We start from the raw sequence: 20,532 nt of genomic DNA, 5'->3' as shown, positions 1-20,532 counted from the left end.
TACGGGATTAAAACTAGATTTGTTTTAAAGTCATATTCTTTACGATATCTTCGATTCAAAAAATCAAAACTTCCCACCTTTTATATTCATTTTTTCTTGGTAAAGAGAAGCGGAATTAATCCAAACGAAACAACACACTAAGCTAAAACAGAAATAAAAGAACAAAGCAAGGCTACGCCACTCCACCCATGTCCTGCTTAATTAGGTGAAAGAGTTCAAACGGCATATTAGTGTGATCTAATGGTTAGCCAATCATTTTTAACCCAAAATAAACTCTAGTGGATCAATTTTTTTAGTTTGATTTTATAAACCCGCAAATTTTATTGTTTGATATTAAAAAAAAACTTTTTTTATGAGTATTATTTAAAAAGAACTTTATTTTTTGAATACTAAAACTTTACTTCTTAAATTTAAAAATAAAAAAATAAAAAATCGTAAATTAATTAGGTAGTCATCAATCCCCTATAGACTAAAAGATCTGTGTTATTCCCGCTCAAGTTTCCCGCTCATCTTTTCCCCTATACAGAATATTCTTTTCTAGAATATTATGTTCTAATATATTTCCCTTCTAATATATTGTAGTTAAAATATTTTAATCGACCCATATATGGAATATTTTACTACAATATTCTACACAATTAATAATAATATTGCTGTTAATCATTATGCCCCTATATATGGAATATTTCTTATGGTTACGTTTTATATATAGAAGTACATATACATTAAATTAAATTCATATTCAATTTATTAAAATTATATTAATACACTAAATCTCGAGAATTAACCTTTATAAAATTACCGTGCTATAGCACGGGTTGCTATACTAGTTAACTATGAAGAGCTTAGCTGTGAGTTGTGACGATCGACTATGGCCAATGTCACCTTTTATTTGTTTATCTTTTTTATTATTCGACATGAAATGATTGAGACGGAGGGAGTATGCAATTTAATTCCGCTGGGGGACTTCAACTGTCACACTAAAAACCCCGCCATTCCTGTTACCACTCTTCTGAATGCACCGGTACGTCTGCATCTTATAAATCTTCATTGTTTTGCTTAATTATATTGGATTTTTGCGTGCGATCATATTGAACTGATTCTGTGTCGTTCTATATACTAGATTTAATCATTGTTAGCTATTTACTTGGAATTTTATGTGATTTTATAGTTGCGGGCGATTGATTGATCTCTGATTTGATGCCGATTTTTCAATTGTGAAAATGGGTTGCAATTAAAATTGTTGGTTTTTGGATGTTCAGATTGATGTTTACATACATTTTGTTACCTGGTCTCGTGTAAGATGGTTGTGAAGAGACCCAAAGTTCCACATGTGAGGGTTGTCCCACATTGATAAAAGAGGAGAAGAATTACCACTTTAGGCAAGAGGCTACTCCCTCTATCGCCAATTGGTTTTAGAGTGGAACCCTCTTGGGCCTACGTTGTGGACTCTTTCTCCTCCGTTTGGGTGCGGTCCAGGCCCGTTGTTGAATTTAACAATGGTTTTACACTAACATAGTTGGAAAACCGATCCAAATATAACCCTATTAGCGGGTAAAAGTAGTTACTAAAAGATTCAATTTTACGATAAATTTGTGTAAAACCCCCTTACACATGTATTTTTGTAATTTCTGCTTTTTAGCAGATCGCATCCAAATGTGAGAATTTCAATGAAATGGCTTAGTCGGACACTTGAACGCGCACCTGCATTGGATACTTCTTGCATCTAACTGAGTCTATGTAACATAAGTCAAAGTTTACTGGTTCAGCGGTTCACGACCATTTAATATTTTCCTGGTCCGTAATTAGGTGCAAGGACAGAGGAAAGGAGGGTCTGAGGGAGGAGAGGGGAGATGGATTCCGACATTGAATGTCAGTCGAGACCAAGATGTGATGTTTTTTCATAAAATAGCCGAGTCTGACACTTAGACGTGCAAACTTGGTTACCTGGTGGATACTTCTAACCTAGTTAATGCAAAATAGGTCAAAATTTGCCACCCTCAAATAATGAGTTGGGTCGGATTGGTGAGTGAGATCAGTTTTGTGCAGGAGTAACAAGTAGTAATTATTCTGAAAAAAATGCGAAAGACTTGGATGTCATATTTATTTAGTACTCCGTAGTAGTTAGAGCAGCTTGCATTGACATGAAGATTATACAGCAGCAGTAGTTCCCTTCTCTTCAGCTGGTTTAATATAAATTTGTGACTCTATTTTGTCTTTTCAGAGTCTTCTGAGTTAGAGCAGGCTGGTTCCCCTCTAAATTACCATGTTAGGGAGAAATAACATGTTCAATATAAAGCGATCTCGTCGGATCTGTCAACTGCCTCTCTATGTCATAGTTCTGGGTTTGATTGTTGCTCTTGCCTTGCTTATCATCACTTTAGACGGTCCAGGCAATACTGTCATAGAAGAGAGCATACACAATAATGTAACGCAAGGCCTTGAATCTTCAGTGCTACCGCTCCCTACTATGGAGTTTATAAATGGAAGAGAGATCATTTGGCAAATACCAACTAATCCAATTGCCTTGCTGTTTATAGCTCATGGGTGTGGTGGTACTGCTCTTAATTTTTGGGACAAAGGTTCGACATGTCCAAGTTGTGTAGGCTTGCCTGAAGAAAAACGAATTGTCCAATTTGCTCTTGCTCAAAACTTTGGCGTTCTTACCATAACCAGCAGTGATAACTGTTGGTCATCTGAGAATGAGAGATTAAAGGTTGGTGAAATAATCAAATGGTGGATACGCAAGAACAGCTTGGTAAATGTGCCATTGTTCGGTTTAGGTGCTTCTGCCGGTGGGTATTTTCTATCTCGTCTTGCCACCGAAGTAAGATTTAGGGCCATTGTTCTTATGATTTCGTCAGGCTTGTTTGATAGGATGAATATTCCTGATGACTACCCTCCAACTCTATTTGTGCACATGCCAAAGGATAATAAGAGAGCGAAGAGGGTTGAGAGACATATTGAGGTTCTGAGAAAGAAAGGCATTGAAACGAAGGAGATTAAGTGCATGGAATTTCCGCTGACAGCAAATTGGCTGGCGGATAGAGTTTCAGGCCTGGATAAACCTACATCAACAAAACTGTTCAAATTGTTTCAGGATAAAACCTTTATTGATGACAAAGGATTTATGAAAGAAGATGGACGCACGACTCCTTGGAAACAAGCTCTCAAGCAACGCAACATTCTTTTGCCATTTGCAACTAAACTGATGCACCATATTCAGGAAGAATTGAATCTTGCATATGGATATCATGAAATGACAAGTTTGCAGTCGGATCAAATCTTTGAATGGCTCAAGTCCAACATTAGTTGAAGACTTGAAGTTGGTCGTCATTGCTTCTCTTTTGTAGAACTCTAATGGTGGCCAGGATGCTAATTTATTTAGTACAGGCTGTCATGCTGAAGGTATGTAACACTTTCAGATCAATCTTATATAGGATTTGTGAGTGTACACTTGCAGTTTATGTGAGAAGTCAGAAGAGTATGAATCTTGTTTTGTTGCTTTACATGATTACAAGAGTGAATTATAGGCTTATAGATCATTGGAGTTAATAAGATCTCGTAAAACCGACCCGATCTGAATGTCCGGTCCAATTAACTCGATCTGCACCCAAACGGTTATTATCGCATACTAACCGTTGGTCCCAAATAACTTAATAAAAGCCCACCTGAAAATGACTCAAACCCGAAATGACTCAACCAGTCCCGAATTCTTTCAAGCTCGAACAAACCGAACATCGAATTGACCGACTTAATTGACCCGTTTGCCCGGTTTAGTGTCAATCCTTCTAATGCTTCTTTGACATCATATGGCCTTGTGGTTCCATACTTCCATGTGTTTCCCACCCACCATTTGCCTACCTTGATCCATCAGATCCCGAGCCAGTTTCGTCCAACGTGCCAGACCTGTTAAAAAAATAATTAATAAAAAAATTTGGCACAACGGATCGAAATAGGTGTAACCATAAGAAAGCCAAGTCTATCATCGTCATTTTTTGAATATTATATTAAAAAAATTAAAAAAATCTCAAATTAATAAGGTAGTCAATCGTAACACTATGAAGTACTTAACGTGTCGAGATCGACTATGGCCAATGTCACCTTTCATTTGTTAATTTCTTTTATTGCTCGACATGAAATGATTGGGACATAGGGAGTATTCTATTTAATTCCGCTGGTGGACTTCAACTGTCACGCTAAAAACCCCGCCATTCCTGTTACCACTCTTCTGAATGCACCGGTACGTCTGCATCTTATAAAACTTCATTGTTCTGCTTAATTATATTGGATTTTTGTGTGCGATCATATTGAACGGATTCTGTGTCGTTCTATGTAATAAATTTAATCATTGTCAGCTATTTACTTGGAATTTTATGTGATCTTATCGTTGCGGGCGACTGGTTGATCTCTGATTTGATGCTGATTTTTTCAAATGTGAAAACGGGTTGCAATTATAATGTTGTTTTTTGGATGTTCAGATTGATGTTTACATACATTTTGTTTCCTGGTATAACCTCTGCTCTTTTTAGTTGATCGCGTCCAAATGTGAGAATTTTTGTAAAATGGCTGAGTCGTCACTTGAACGTGCACCTGCATCGGATACTTCTTGCTCCTAACTGAGTCAAGGTAACGTAGGTCAAAGTTTACTGGTTCATGACCATTTAATATTTTTCCTGATCCGTTATTAGGTGCAAGGACAGAGAAAAAGAAGGGTTGAGGGGGAGATGAATTCCTACATAGACAAACCTACTTATTGAATCGAGACTAAAATGTGATGAATTGTCCTAAAATAGCCGAGTCTGACACTTGGGGACATGCACACAGCACACCTATTGAATATTGCTAACCAAGTTTATGTAAAATAGGTCAAAATTTACTGGTTCACGACCCTCAAATATTGCACACCTATTGAATATTGCTAACCAAGTTTCTTTACAGGCTTAGCAAATAGTGATTATTCTGAAAAAATGTTAGTGACTTGCACATCATATTGATTTAGTTCTCCCTCCGTCCCCATCATTTGTTGATCTTTTTTTATTCTTTGTGAGGGCAATTTTAATCAAAAGTAAACAAATGATCGAGACAAAGGGAGAAATAGTTAGAGCAGTAGTTCCATTTCTCTTCAGCTAGTTTAATACAAATTTGTGACTATTTTGTCTTTTCAGAGTCCTCTGAGTTAGAACAGGCTGGTTCCCCTCTAAATTACCATGTTAGGGAGAAATAACATGTTCAATATAATTCGGTCTCGTCGGAGTTGTCAACTACCTCTCTATGTCATAGTTCTTGGTTTGATTGTTGCTCTTGCCTTGCTTATCATCACTTTAGACGGTCCAGGCAATACCGTCATAGAAGAGAGCATACGCAATAATGGAACTCAAGGCCTTGAATCTTCAGTGCTACCGCTCCCTACTATGGAGTTTATAAATGGAAGAGAGATCATTTGGCAAATACCAACTAATCCAATTGCTGTACTTTTTATAGCTCATGGATGTGGTGGTACTTCTCTAAATTTTTGGGACCAAGGCTCGACATGTCCAAAATGTGTGGGCTTCCCTGAAGAAAATCGAATTGTCCAATTTGCTCTTGCTCAAAACTTCGGCGTTCTTACCATAACAAGCAGTGACAACTGTTGGTCATCTGAGAATGAGAGATTAAGGGTTGGTGAAATAATCAAATGGTGGATACGCAAGAACAGCTTGGTAAATGTGCCATTGTTCGGTTTAGGTGCCTCTGCCGGTGGGTATTTTCTCTCTCGTCTTGCAACCGAAGTAAGATTTAGAGCCATTGTTCTCATGATTTCGTCAGGCTTGTTTGATAGAATGAATATCCCTCATGACTACCCTCCAACCCTATTTGTGCACATGCCAAAGGATATTATGAGAGCGGAAAGGGTTGAGAGACATATCGAGCTTCTGAGAAAGAAAGGCATTGAAACCAAGGAGATTAAGTGCATGGAATTTCCGCTGACAGCAAGTTGGTTGGTGGACAGAGTTTCAGGCCTGGATAAACCTACATCAACAAAACTGTTGAAATTGTTTCAGGATAAAACCTTTATTGATGAACAGGGATTTATGAGAGAAGATGGACGTACGACTCCTTGGAAACAAGCTCTCAAGCAAAGCAACATTCTCTTGCCATTTGGAAGTAAACTGATGAATGATATTCAGGAAGAGTTGAATCTTGCTTATGGATATCACGAAATGACAAGTTTGCAGTCGGATCAAATCTTTGAATGGCTCAAGTCCCACATTAGTTGAGGACTTGAAGTTGATTGGCATCGCTTCTCTTTTGTACAGGCTGTAATGCTGAAGGTATAGAACACTTTCAAATCGATTTTATATAGGATTTGTGAGTGTACACTTGCAGTTTATGTTACTCATACTTGTTGAAAGTAAATTAGCTGCGACAAGTACATTCCTAAGTGTTGAAGTCTGTTTGCTAATGAAAAATTCACAACTGTTGGTTGATTTTGGTTTAAAATGAAGCACGAAGTATCCTGCTCATATCCAAGTGATGTGTAATTGAGTATGGGACAAAGTACACGAGGAGTAAGACGAACCATTGGCTGTAGGGCATAACTCTATTGTAATTACAGTGATAGTCAGCATTTGAAAGCGAAAGCTACAACACAAATTCTGAAAACTTCTGGGTCATAGTATCACACATTGTTCCAATTCGATGTAAGCTTAAAAGCGTAGCAAAATATAAATCCTCGACTCCAAAAACAGATGGACTACAATTTATGCATCATTGTGCAGTATAAGATTAACCATAAAATTATGATATACGCCAAAAAAATGACACTCCGTAAATAAATCACAGGAAAAGCAATTCCATTGCTGTACAAATCATGGACAAAGCAAGATTCTCAGCACACAGGACTATGCATCAAATCCTGGCAGTGCGAATTGAGAACCAAAAGCTTCTACACGAGCACGCAACTCAACGATATCCTTGTTGTTTTCCAAACCTTTCAGGAAGCATTTCTGTAATTTTCCATACTCTCTTTGGATAAGACTGGTAATCTGAGCTGCTCTGATAAGGAAATCTGCAATTACCTCAAAATCAGCTTCAACGCATCCCCTAGACGTCATTGCAGGAGTACCTAGGCAAAAAGAAAATTGGTGGATTAAAAGGTTGTGGTGTAATTGCAGCGAAAAAAAATACTCCGTGCTAAGTTAATCACTCACCAATCCTTACACCACCGGGAGTTATGGTGCCATTGTCGCCAAACAAAGCAACTTTGTTCAAGGTCATATGACATGTTTCACAAACCTTCTCAAAGTTCTTTCCTGGAAGAAATGACAAACAGTGTTAAGGTCATTGGAAACATGTAGGCCTGTATTACTTTCACACGGAAGTTTATAGAGAGAGACAATATAACAATGATTCATAATTAGTAATTACCAAGGACTTCCTAGTAAATAGTAAATTTCCTGGTCTAAATTTGCACCGACATCAAAGAGAGTGTATTTGGCATAGAATATTGTTAAATTTAACCAATAAGTTCACGGCAAACAATGACCGTTTGGGAAATGAAATCAGTTGACTTGCCTAAACAACCAAGCAAAAAAGATCACTCCAAAAGAAATCATATGTAAAATGACCATACCAGACAACCGACAAAGGAATTTCAATTCTCCCCAAGCAATTCAGGAAAAGGTAATCTGGCACACCGCCCATGTCTTACAACTCCTACCACCTAAAATAAACGGTTAAAAACACTCTTAAGTCTTAACCCTCAAATACACCTCTACTTCCAAGTTCCAAAGATCAACCCAAAGGCCAGTGGAAACCATTCTCACACCTTTCATTGAGGACTTATTAACCCCATTTTCCGAAGCCACAATGACATCCCTAACTGAGGAAAGCAACACAGATCAAACGAAGACAGGGATGCATAGCTATATAACCAATTAGTATAAGAGAAAGATGAGACCAATAAATTCTGTGTCTGCTTTGCACAAGCAGCAAAGACTGGCAAGAATAAAATGGCAATACTTCTACATGTCATTCCGTATGTTTCGTAAAAGAAAAGACACAGACATACACAACAACCACAACAGCCACAACCACAAACATGAACACAAGTACACAACCACCAGTCCACCACTACCACAATAACAATAGAGGGCCTTGGTGTTTTATCAGACTTTTACAAGAATAACAAAATTCTAATCTATATGTAAATCATTCCTCACATATCAATTTTAGGTTTTTAACATTAATCGACATTGGGTTTGCAATCTAAATCCCTCTGCTACTCAGTAAACCAAGTCCAAGTCTATGGCCAAAAAAATGTTATACCTGTCAAGCCGAGGGGCCTCAGATCCCAAAGCAACATGTGATTATCTGTGCCCCCAGTTACAAGCTTGCATTTTCTTCGCACTAAAGCAGATGCCAAGGCCTGAGCATTTCTCTTGACTTGTTGCATGTACACCTTATACTCAGAAGTACCAACTTGTTTTAAGGCTGTAGCAAGAGCAGCAATATGGTTGTTGTGTGGACCGCCTTGTAAAGCAGGGAATACAGCGAAGTTGATTTTATCCTCAAAGTCATAAGTATCAGGCTCCTCAGACGGATTCATCAGTAATCCTCGCTTCTTTGGCTTCTTACCCTTTCTAAAAAATATAATACCACCTCTAGGACCCCTCAGACTTTTATGCGTTGTAGAGGTAACAATGTCACAATACTCAAAAGGGCTGGCACATTCCTGTGAGAATTAAATAAGACGGTAAGATACACACATTTCTAGCTCACAGACAGTGTTACAAAACTGAAAGAAACACGTCAACATGGGTTCATGTGGAGCTAGCAAAGAAAAAGTTAGAATCAGCTTCTACAGGACTACAGAACTAATACCGACAACTAGTCATCAGCAAAACCTAGACGCATTGATGCACCTACCTTTCACAATGTATAACGATGGCTGATATCACGAAAAAGAAACATAACAGCAAGCGAGACAGGTCACAAATACTTTTCAAGCTTTGATCACAAGATCACAACTTTGCCTCAGTCGAAGATCAGAATAAAAAGAGGTGCATAAAACTACACTAAGCACATTACCGGAAATTGAACCATCAATGTACTATAAGAACGTGCCATTTATCTAACAAAGCTGAAAACTTTAACGTAAGCATTAAACATCTCTAATTGAATGGCTAAGCAGAACAATATTCGCGGCCATAGAGCACACGACTATACATCAAACAAATACACATACGAGAAAGGGGGAGGGGTAGCATATACAGTTGCAAACAGCAAACCTCACCTTAGCAGCAATAAGACCACTTATCTGAGCCATATCACACATCAAAATCGAACCACACTTAGACATGGTTTAAATAAGAGAAGGGGGGTTGGGGGCGTATTACGTATACAGTTGTAAACAGAAAACCTCACCTTAGCAGCAATAAGACCACTAATCTGAGCCATATCACACATCAAAATCGAACCACACTTATCAGCAATCTGCCTCAGCCTCACATAATCCCAATCACGAGGATACGAACTACCACCACATATCAATATCTTAGGACGAAAGTCGAGTGCTTTCTCCTCCAACTTATCATAATCCACATACCCAGTTTGTGGATTAACCTTATAAGGCAAACTCTCAAAGAAAATCGAAGCACCAGACACTTTCCTACCATTGGGAGTATAACACCCATGACTAGTATTCCCTCCAGAAAGCGTATCCAACCCCATAATCCGATCACCGGGCAACAAAAGCCCGGTATAGACAGCGAAATTCGCTGAAGTACACGAGTATGGCTGCACATTCACACCCCAATTCTCCGAATTCAAATTAAAAGCCGACAATGCTCGTTCGCAACACAGCGTTTCAATCTCATCTATATACTGATTACCCCCATAATACCTCTGACCAGGCATTCCTTCAGAATACTTATTTGTTAAATGACTACCTAAAGCTTCCATGACTGCCTTACACACGAAATTCTCTGACGCAATCAATTCAATCCCTTTATACTGCCTTTGCTTCTCCTTTTCGATTATATCGAAAATTTCAGGGTCAGCCATCCTCAACGACTGATTCCCCCACGCCTTAACCGCACAATTACGCGATTCAACACTCGAATCAACAAATACTCTCTTAACAGCAACCGACGACGACGACACCGAATCTTCCCTATCACGGTGCCGTTTCAAACACATTGAATGACCTAAAATCCGAAACTCAACACCATTATCATCTTCATTATCCTCATCATTACAATTATTAATATCAATCGATTCGCCTCGTTCGTCGGCTTGATCATCTCTACGATCGGCGACGCTTTCTCTTTCATTAACGCTTTGTTCATCATTCCGCCGGCAATTCTGCTCCAGCAATTGCAACGGAAGTGATAAATTATGATTATTCGACGAATCGATCGACCTCGAATCAATCTGAAACGAAATCGAATCGTCGGAAACTAGACTTCGCTTAGGGTTAGGGTTTGATGAAGGAGGAATCGACGAAATGTGCGACGAATGAGACGCAAAACCTAGTGACAAATTCGATTGTGCGTGCGACATATCCATTGCAAAATCAATCAAATTCAACAACAGCAGCAACAACAACAACAAAAAGAAGAACACAATTGGGAATTAAATAGTAGAATTGAAGTGTTTGGGGGAACTTCCATGAAATTTGGAGAAACCCTAGGTAAGGTAAGTGAGAGAGTGATGATGAACTGAATTGGGAAATTAGGGAAATTGGGGAAGAAATTGTGGTATTAATTGAATTGGGGGAAATTGAGAATCTGGGAAAAGGGGGAAATTGGGAATAATGTATCTGGACATGGTTTAAAAGCAAGAGGGATTTTTTTCGTGTTTTCTGGACGTGTTCTTCAGCTTTGTTAATGAGGGGGCCATTTTTTTGTATTTTTCTTGCTCGAATTTGCTACCATGATTTTATATTATGGTCTATGGACGGTGTGAGACTGATGTATCGAGTCACTTGTGATAGTTGATCAAAGTAGTATATATAGATAGCTAGGGTAAGCGACTAGCTTCGTTGAAACAAGTTGATCAAAGTTTATTTTGGTGTTTGTTTTCGTTATAGGATAAATGACTAGTTTCGTTGAGACAAGTTGATTGAAGTTCATAATGCAAATTCTCGATTAATACAGATATTATAAATAAATGAATTTTGATATTTTAACTGTATTTCTTTGGTTGATGTGTAGAGGAGATCATGGGACAAGACTCACAATGAATATTGTAGAGGATTTTTACTCCAAGCTAGGGAGGTCATGTCGTTGATTGATTAATTGAACTATGTTTTCTTTCTTAGTGACTTACGAAGTATTAGTTAGCATATAGAGGAATAAAGACCATTGTGAAGTAACTAGCGTTACTCAGACATATTATTATCGTCCAAACAATATACTAGGATTACGATATGAAAAATGTACTCGATCATTACCAATCTGGACATCAACAAATGAAAAATGTAGAAAATATATATGGTGAAAATAAACTAGGTGAGATTATAAAGCTTAAGACGTCTCTAATAGTATCCATTGACATAACTTTAGCTCATGGTTGATTTTTTTTTTTTTTTTTTTAAAGGTAAAGAAACTAGATTGATTGAAAATCAACCTATACCATCCTTCCGGATGAGAACGGTAAACGAAAATCAACGATTTTCAAAATACCAAGAAGTAACATAATACAATGGCATCAACAAGAAACTCACAAATTCTCATAAGAAAATAAAGTCTCTTAAAAACCCAGAAAAAGAATTAAAAAATAATATTATAAATTAAATGAACAAGTTTTAACACTGTAATGAGGAAACAACATAATTCTATAGAAGAAATAGAAAGATCTTATCAAATGCAATGTATGAAAAAAATCTTGAAATATTACTTTGTAGTATCAAGTATCAACAATAATTTGTACAATTAATTTGAAGATAAATCTTGAAATATTACTTTGTAATCCTTAATTTTCAATGGCTATCTAAAACCATGTTGTTTGTTGTCTATACGACTATACTATCAAGCATTCACGCTAATTCAAAAAGAAATTTATTGCATTAATTGACATCTCGTATTTATTTCTCATTTCATGGCCTAATAATAGCAATTGCAATGGGAGGTTTTTTGTAGGGAGTTGCTAAATCCCGCGCACTAGTTTACTAAATCCAAAGCATTTAGAAAACAACTTCTAAATCCAACGCATTTAGAGCAATTCCATAATCACCCTTTCTTCTTAAAAGATAATTAAAAAAGTTCTCTCTTTTTTTTCTCAAAATCTAACCAATTCGTTAATAGTTCGACAATGATAGATCGTAATTCGCGCATATCATTTTTTTTTTCCGCTTCATCAACAACTTTTAATACCGTCTTTAATCGATTTATTTTTAAAATTACACAAATTCTTGTTTCAGACGGACACTTTTGGTCTTATTTGTCAGACGGATAAAATGTTGCCATTTTTTAAGAAAATGTAACCAATTAATTCACAAAATGTTATGACTAGAGGTGTCATTTTTTACCCTGAAAATGATGTGAACAATAATGGTAACATGTTATCAAAAAATAACAACATTTTATTGTAAAATAATGACATGTTATCCGTCTTATTTCAGACCAAAAGCAATGGTCTTAAGAAAAACGGACCGTTAAAATTAGGGTTTGGATGGACGGTGATTACAATTAAAGTCGGATTGACGTCGATTAACAGCAATTATCGATTTTAGTGTCATTTGCAGAACATTATTTTTTGAATACTAATGCAAAAAGAATGCTCACGAAAGTCACGCCAGTAAGTCATTGGGGATCATTTGCAAGAAATATCAAATATACATGAAGGACATGGGATTACAGGTGAGCCAATAACCCAGATTCAATTGCCATAAGAGTATAAGACCCAACAGAACAGTTAACAATAAAGAATTTAATTAATTTGAGTTGATCTTATATACTCTTCTGCAAAAAAAATGAGAACAAATTGTTGCTTTAGTCTCCCTTTCCCATTGCCTGACAAGAATAACCTAGATATCAATTACGATGATCTCACAAACAAGAATGAACTTGAAGATGCCGAACATGAACATTCAATATTCGCTACATATCATTTACGTTGACGGCGATTGATAGTGAAGGTTGTGGCGGCGGCGATTGGTAGTGCGGGGAGGAGTGGTCGGCACAGAAATGGGAGTATTGAGGGGTAGTCGGCGGCGCTGGGATGGTGGTGGGGGAGGGTGGCGGGCCGGCGGCGCTGGTTGGGGTTTCTCATTTTGTAGGTCTTTCTCTCCTTTGTTTCTATCTCTTCTTTCTTACTTTCTCAATGGTGGTGGTGAGAAATGAGAGGGGTATTCTTGGAATAAAAGTAAAAAAATGCGCAGGTTTGAGTAAAATGATGCGCGAGATTTAGCAATTACGTTTTTGTATTGAGTTTGTAAACAAAAACTTTTAGAAAAAGTTTCTCACATTGCAAAATAAAGTTTGTTCTTAAATGAACAAACTAGGTTTGAAAAGAAGAACCAATTTCTTCCCAAAAAAACAAGAAATTGATTAGAAATAGCAAATTAATCATGGCATATTAAAGAACTTTATTTAAAGTTATTCCATTGCATCAAAAGGTTCTTAATTATTGAAATTGTCAAAATCTTACATGGCAAATTAATAACTTTATATAAAGTTCTTCCATTACACTTGCTCTAATTTGGACCTTTGACATGCCTCAATAACCATAACAATAATGCTTAACACAAAATCTTATTTGTGACGGCACGTATCCGTCACTTTGGAGTGACGGATACCATTTTCTCTCACAAATGACCCAAATAGAGGAGAAAGGGAATCACATGGAGGTGCCCCCACCTTGTCTCTCCTATTCGTTTTATGAGTGGCATTACCCGTCATTTGCTCCGACCCGTCTTCAGCAAGACTAATTGCTTACTTAATTCTCCTTTTCAAACTAAATTTCTTTCTATGCAATAAAAACACAATTTGTTATTTTAACCCATTTACACACGAAAATGAATTTAAGTATATTCTATGAATCAATTTGTTTTCGCTGGGTGTCCAATGAGTTGCATAGGCATTACAATATTCATAAAGGGAGATTCAAACCTGAAATCTAATATTCACTGTTGACGGGTTTTGAACCCAGACCATGAATATCACTTTTTATGACTTTATCAATTAAGCTAGAAAAATAACTAAGGTACCAAAGAAGGACAAGTATATAATTTAGCATATATACACAACGTGCGATTTTTTCTATTAAATTCAAAACAACAATTTTAAACTTCATAACAACAATCTTGTAAAATATTACAAATAGTACGCCGTTTATCAACACTAAGCTCACTGGGAAACGAAACAAGAAACTTCAAAACTAAATCACCTCGTAGTCCAAGTTCTTTAGATTTAGGCATTCCTTGTTCTTTAATTACTTTTTCAAATCCTGGATAAATTACTTCATCAATTGTTATTGACATTTCTTCACCTCCTAATAATGGCACTAATATTGTACAACCAATTAGTGCTTTTACCAATGGTACTTCAACTCCTAATTCCAAGTTATCTCCTACTCTTTTAAACATTGGATGTCTTTTTTCATCTATAGTGAAAATTATATCGGCCGGTAGATGTCCCGGTTTTTCATCGCCTTTTCCTTCGAATATTATCGTCGTTCCTTTTTTCCATCCCGGCTTTACGTTTATTTGTAATGTGTCTTCTTCTTGAATTATTATCCTGCATTTTAAAATATGTGCAATACGTTTATTTCCATACATTTGTCCATATTACGTAAAATTATGTGTAAAATATGTTTAGTACGTTTCTTTCCAGACGTTTGTCCTGCATTGTAAAATGTCTATTCACCTCGGTAAATTTAATTGAACATTTATGAAATCCCTTTTTAAAGTTATTTTTATACGTTTGTCCAGATTACATGGAAAATAAAATAAAATTAAACAATGGTATATAGAAATGACTTGAAAGGGGAGTACATGTTATGTTATGTTATGGTAAATATTACAATTACAACAAATTATCACTTGGTGCACAAATAGGATTATACATCCTGTTGTACATAAGCATTGTACATCAGGTCCATATAATATATGATTAACAATCTATAGCCCATTAAAAAGAATTAAAATTTTTACTTCAACAACGTAAAACTTAACTTACTGTAGTTCTTTCTTTAGCAAAAGTTCCCCTTTCCCCCAAATTTGATCTTATATAATATTTCAATGTCTATAAACTCGTAAATAGTACGCACATGAATAATACGAGTTATTATTATATACAAAAAAAACATGAGCTTAAAAATTCAAGTTAAAAAGAATACGAGCTACTATGAGAAGAATACGAGCTACTTTGAAAAGAACATGAGCTTGAACTAAATTGTAATGTATGAAAAGATACGAGTTATTAAGAAAAGAGTATGAGTTATTATAAAAAGAATTCGAGTTAAATTTTATGTAATGTGCTTTCAAAAAAACACGACCAAATAATGTTTCAGATGTTATCATATTTCATAACTAAATGTCTATGAACTCATAAATTGTACGCACGTGAAAAATACGAGCTATTTAAAAAAAAAAAAAAAAAAAGAGCTAATAAGAATACGAGCTATTATAAGAAGAATGTGAACTATTATAAAAAGAACACGAGCTTGAACTAAATTGTAATGTATGAAAAGAATACGAGTTATTAAGAAAAGAATATGAGTTATTATGAAAAGAATTCGAGCTTAAATTTATAGGAAATATAGTTTAAAAAAAACACGACCTAATTCAAACAGATTTGTAAGATGAGATTCCATTATTTATATAATCTAAATCCCGATAAAAACTCTATTGATTATTTCATGCTCCTTCAAAGTTTTTTTTTCCATTGATGATGATACCTTTTGATGTTTCATCTGCCGTTGAAGCTTCTCTCGCCGTGATGGTAAAAATCAATTAAATTCATATTGATTCTGATTGGAGAATGGGAGATATAATAATTGTTAAAATAATTTAAAAGGAGAAGATTAGTTAACTACATAATGGAGGAAGATGGAGATCAAAATATAGAAGCAGTTAGAGAGAGAAGAGGAGTTGAATTGAATTACGTAGTCTTGGTTTTAGGGTTTAACATATACAAGTAGTTGAGGAAAACTAAAATAACCTTGGATGTACAGTTGTATAGTCCATAAACTGCACTTGGTGGGAGGAATCAATTTAAAGTAGGCATTTTAGTAAAAATAATAAAGTTCGATAATTTATTGATTTTTCCTGTGTTTATCGATACGAGGTTCTTGTCAGCGGGGGTTGTGGTCCAAAGTGTAGGAGTTTACTCTCCTTTGGAGTCAGATTTCAGTTTCAGTTGTCTGCTTTCCGCCTTTTCTTTCTACGTCCTAGTGACGTAAGTGCACTTTGTTCTCTCTCGTTGGGTCAAGAGGTTGGGTTTCCAGATAAAGTGTATCACAGTGAAGGAGATGAATCTCCAAGACGCTTTATTGGGTCTTGTTGTAGGTATTTCTCTGAAGCTGTATCGACTAAGGCGAGTAAGGGTAATTTTATGGGGGTTCGTTGGTTTCCAGAGGAAGATTATCATAGCCAAGGAGATGAATCTCCGAGACTCTTTTTTGGGCCTTGTTGCAGGTATTTCTCCGAAGCTTCATCAATCAAGACTAGCAAAGATGGATGTTTTCCTATGGACAACGCTATTCGTCCTTTGAAGATTGTTGTGTATTTCGAGTTTGAAGTTCGTGTTCAGACATCCGTCGTACGCCATCAACACGTTATAGATAGCCGATGCAATTACCTTGTTGTTTTAGGTTATGTTATTAGTCGTTCTTTGAGGTTTTATGTTGTAGTTATAGGTATGGCCTATGAGCCATACCGCTAGAATGTAAAACATTTTCTTTACAGTTGTCAAAAAAAAAAAAAAAAAAAAAAAAATCGTTAATAATCATTAGAAGTTTTTAGAAATGAAAATAAAAATTGTGAAAGTATTCTATATGAAAAATATTTTAATATTTTAATTAAAAGTAAATATAAGATTGAAACGGCGACAAATATATAACTTTTTTTTTTCTTTGTTAAAATATATCCATGATGTACTTGAGTATATATAAAAAAAAAAGGCATCCAAGATATAGATTGAACTTACCCTTCATCAGAAATAACATCTCTTGTAATATTCATTTTCTTGACCGCGCCAAAACACAACTCTTCTAAGGAGCACTCGAGTTTTTTCTCAATCGGTTGCGGTTTTTTACGAGCCGTCGATTGAGAAAATATAATCGGGGTCGTGCTTCTTCGACTCGTGCTCCTTGACAATCCACTATTAGCCCTTGGTGTACTATTATCATTGTTTTGGCTCATTAATTTCGATAATGTGACATTCGATATTTCTGTAGAAGACGACGTCGATGCAGCGCGTCTACTAAAACTCCGTTTTAATGAACTTATCATACTTCCTGACCGAGAACTACTCCTCCGTAAAGTCGGGTTTGGCGTTTGGCTTCTCTTACTTGTACTCCGCGAAAGCAATGAGGAAGATCGTTTAAAAAAGCTATCATCAACACTATATTTATGACGATAACTTTTTGTTGATCCTTCGTATTTGTCCTCGTATCCATCTTCATTATTCGAATTCTACACATCATTATCAATTACATACGCTTAATACGTGAATTGAAACAGTTTTTCTAATATGTGCTCTAATAAAGGGCACATGTTAAGGTGAAAATGACAAGGTAAATTAATAATGCACTTTTGTAATAATACAAATATATGATGAATTGTCCTAGAAAGCATTCTTAAAGAATAGTTCAAGAAATCCTCTGTCTCATTTTCGTGTCCTATCTTATGTACCATTGTCTTAATATTCCGACACATCATCCTTAGATAATATCTACATGTTTATTTTTAATATTTATTGCTTATGTGTCAAATGGAGAGACAGTGGAACACAAGATGAGACACAAAAATGTGACAGATAATCCAGACTGAGAATCGAATGGTTATCCAACAACAGTTCTAAAATGTTTTGCGCGGGTTTTTGAGGAAAACAATTTAGAACGGTTGTATTGACCCAGCGTTTTTAAATATATTTTTAAAAACGGTGGTGGTATACAACCGTTCTAGAATGTTTTCCGCGGGTTTATAAATCAATTAATCATTGACTTTATTAGAGAATGATTTACTTTAAAACCGTTCATGTAAATTATGTATAACGATCCCGCTTAAAATTAAAAGAACCATTAACCCGAAATAAAAGAAAACTAAGCTAAAACCAATTTTATTATAATAAGTCTTACTCCAGACGGTCTGAAATAAGAGAAACCAAATGTCACCATTTATTTAATAGAATATAACTATTTAATGACAAAATATTATAACTAAAGTTGTCATTTTTCCCCCCTGAAAATGATGGTAACATTTTATCAGAAAATAGTAACATTTTATCGTAAAATGACTACATTTGGTCCGTCTTATTTCAGACAAGAAATAGCCTGTTTGAAATAAGAATTTGCGATTTTATTATAGCTATCATCGTGGATAAAGGTCATTTTAGGCTTAAGACGGATTCAAATAAGAATTTGTATAGGACTGCTATTACCTTAGGAGATTTACCAATGTCATGAAACTTATCTCCACCTCCATGTTTTTTTGAGCTATTACTTTTATGATCATGATGTTGCCATCGCATGACAAGGTTCTTGTAAGCCTTGCCTAAATCTTTTATGGATGCCGTTTTGAAATTTTGAGGTTATATTAATATAATTTGATGAAATTTGAGAATTGTTATTGTCAATTATTTTGATGGTATTTTAGTGGATAAATTTCATGGTCAAGAAAATTGATCCAAAATGATGAAGGGTGAAAAATAGTGAAATGTGAAAATGAATGCATTTTTTCTTTGGATGATCAATAGGTCATTCAAATCCAATCATTTGGTTAGAATACAATGTCTTAATTTAGAATAAATTAGTCAAAAGTATGAAGTGACAACCTTTCATGTCATTTTTAGAATAATTGTTTTTCACAATGTGTGTGTACATCATTCCTAATTTCAAAAAAAAAAGCCTAAAATTTAAAGAGTTGTTCTTTTGTAATACAGTCTCACAAAAAAAAAAAAAATTGTAAAAAAAAATGTAATAATAAATCAAGTATTATAAGTTTATGACCTACTTGTTGGAGTATAAATCCACTTGTGAGTCCCACATCGGTGAAAAAGAGAGAGATTGTCTATCTTATAAGGCCTAGGAGTGTTTGTCCCATTGCCAATTGGTTTTGGGAGATAAGAGCATTCTTGGGCTTGTGAGTTAGACTTCTCTCCTCCACTGCGGGTAAGACCAGACCCATCTCGTGTTTATTACTACTCCTATTAAACGAAAGGTTAGTAACTAAAAACATTCGTTAAATGATGACTCGTGATTTTGTAGCCGTCACCAATACTCCAATTATAATCTTTAGTAATGTTGTTCATGTTGAATAGACAAAAGTGCAATACTTAAATATTAGTACAAAATTTGTTCCATCTATTCAAATATCATAAGTCTTACATAAAACAGATATATTTATCTTAACATTAAAATGAGTTAAATATCATATAAGACAAGTATGTTGCTTATTCTCGTGCACTATGCTTTTGTTTTATTTTAACTACTTGACCCGTTTTTAGCTTAAACTAGATATAACCGTCTTAAATGAGAATTTGTGATTCACATATGGAGTATTATTTAACTCATTTTAATCTTAAATTGCTTACTCTTTTTTTTGGTGAAAAGGAAGTCACAAGATCAAATAAGATGTTAACGAGTTTTAAACCCAAGAGGTACGTGTAGGGGTGTTAATGAGACGAGACAGCTCGCGAGCAACTCGAGATCGGCTTGGTCAAGGCTCGGCTCATGCGAGCTCGACCCGGGCTCGGTTCGAGAGCTTAACGAGTCAAGCCAGCAAGCGCTGACTCGACTGGAAAAGTTCGTGAGCGGCTCGAACTTGCGTGATTAGATAAGATATTGCTCATATGTTATAAAAATATTCTATCATGATATCACACATATCAAATGTCTCACTTATTTGCCAAATATTTTAGCATATAACCTTCGAGTCTTCTTATTGATAATATCGGAAGAAAAAAAATAAAAAAAATTAGCAATTATATATAGGCTCGATTTAAGCTCGAGTTTGGCTCATATTAAAGTTCGCAAGCTTGATAACGAGCACATTTTTTCAGACTCGAGTTCCAATTTAGATTTTTAAGCACAAGCCAAACTTAGACTCTGTTTGGTAAAACTAATCAAAATGTAAAAAACCGAAAAGGTAATAAAAACGAAAAAAAATCAAACCTCGAAAAGGTAACTGATAAGGTAGCTGAAAATTAGGAACTGATAAGGTAACTGATTATTTAAAAATGTGTTTGGCAAACTAACTGAAAAGCTAACCCATTTTGATGAAATGACGTAAAAAATATGATAATTATTTAATAGTATAGATTTAAGGGGTAAAATCGGAAAATCAAATCAAATCAGGTACCTGAAATCTCAAATGCTACTCTA

At 35.4% G+C, this 20,532-nt stretch overlaps 3 protein-coding genes across 8 annotated transcripts; 1 reads left to right on the top strand and 2 right to left on the bottom strand.

Annotated features, from left to right (window-relative positions):
• Positions 1-828: 828 nt before the first annotated feature.
• On the top strand, positions 829-6,483 carry LOC141643872 (uncharacterized). Of its 6 annotated transcripts, XR_012543789.1 has the most exons (4): positions 829-1,024; positions 2,225-3,408; positions 4,157-4,243; positions 5,169-6,483. XR_012543789.1 is itself a non-coding variant. In XM_074453207.1 (2 exons), exon 2 carries the CDS (start codon positions 2,267-2,269, stop codon positions 3,314-3,316), a length of 1,050 nt encoding a protein of 349 aa, XP_074309308.1. In that variant the 5' UTR covers positions 837-1,024; positions 2,225-2,266; the 3' UTR covers positions 3,317-3,534. The 6 variants fall into 6 exon arrangements, 2 of the variants coding, with proteins under 2 accessions (XP_074309308.1, XP_074309309.1); XR_012543791.1 differs by lacking the exon at positions 4,157-4,243 and having other exon boundaries at positions 902-1,024; XR_012543788.1 differs by lacking the exon at positions 5,169-6,483 and having other exon boundaries at positions 902-1,024; positions 4,157-5,149.
• Positions 6,484-6,610: 127 nt separating this feature from the next.
• Positions 6,611-11,108, bottom strand: LOC141643871 (serine hydroxymethyltransferase 7-like). The gene is made up of 4 exons (XM_074453206.1): positions 9,409-11,108; positions 8,311-8,716; positions 7,194-7,295; positions 6,611-7,108 (listed from the first exon to the last, which is right to left on the bottom strand). The coding sequence occupies exons 1-4, from the start codon at positions 10,549-10,551 to the stop codon at positions 6,885-6,887; spliced, it is 1,875 nt and encodes a 624-aa protein (XP_074309307.1). The 5' UTR covers positions 10,552-11,108; the 3' UTR covers positions 6,611-6,884.
• A 3,060-nt stretch (positions 11,109-14,168) lies between these two features.
• LOC141643870 (uncharacterized) lies at positions 14,169-18,900 on the bottom strand. The gene is made up of 3 exons (XM_074453205.1): positions 18,591-18,900; positions 17,136-17,623; positions 14,169-14,723 (listed from the first exon to the last, which is right to left on the bottom strand). The coding sequence occupies exons 1-3, from the start codon at positions 18,678-18,680 to the stop codon at positions 14,270-14,272; spliced, it is 1,032 nt and encodes a 343-aa protein (XP_074309306.1). The 5' UTR covers positions 18,681-18,900; the 3' UTR covers positions 14,169-14,269.
• Positions 18,901-20,532: the final 1,632 nt, after the last annotated feature.

The sequence above is a fragment of the Silene latifolia genome, chromosome 2 (genome assembly GCF_048544455.1).
Source record: "Silene latifolia isolate original U9 population chromosome 2, ASM4854445v1, whole genome shotgun sequence".
NCBI lineage: Eukaryota > Viridiplantae > Streptophyta > Magnoliopsida > Caryophyllales > Caryophyllaceae > Silene > Silene latifolia.
This window is presented reverse-complemented; position numbering and strand designations above follow the sequence as displayed.

Bases quoted from the DNA above. Each gene is read 5' to 3' on its own strand.
- LOC141643872 (XM_074453208.1), top strand. From the start codon at position 5,211: ATGTTAGGGAGAAATAACATGTTCAATATAATTCGGTCTCGTCGGAGT.
- LOC141643871 (XM_074453206.1), bottom strand. From the start codon at position 10,551: ATGGATATGTCGCACGCACAATCGAATTTGTCACTAGGTTTTGCGTCT. The intron at 8,717-9,408 runs GTGAGGTTTTCT...TAATTCTCACAG, and splicing joins GTGGTCTTATTGCTGCTAAG to GAATGTGCCAGCCCTTTTGA. The intron at 7,296-8,310 runs GTATAACATTTT...CATTTCTTCCAG, and splicing joins GAGGCCCCTCGGCTTGACAG to GAAAGAACTTTGAGAAGGTT.
- LOC141643870 (XM_074453205.1), bottom strand. From the start codon at position 18,680: ATGCGATGGCAACATCATGATCATAAAAGTAATAGCTCAAAAAAACAT. The intron at 17,624-18,590 runs GTAATAGCAGTC...AATGATGTGTAG, and splicing joins ACATTGGTAAATCTCCTAAG to AATTCGAATAATGAAGATGG. The intron at 14,724-17,135 runs GTAAGTTCAATC...TTTAAAATGCAG, and splicing joins GATGTTATTTCTGATGAAGG to GATAATAATTCAAGAAGAAG.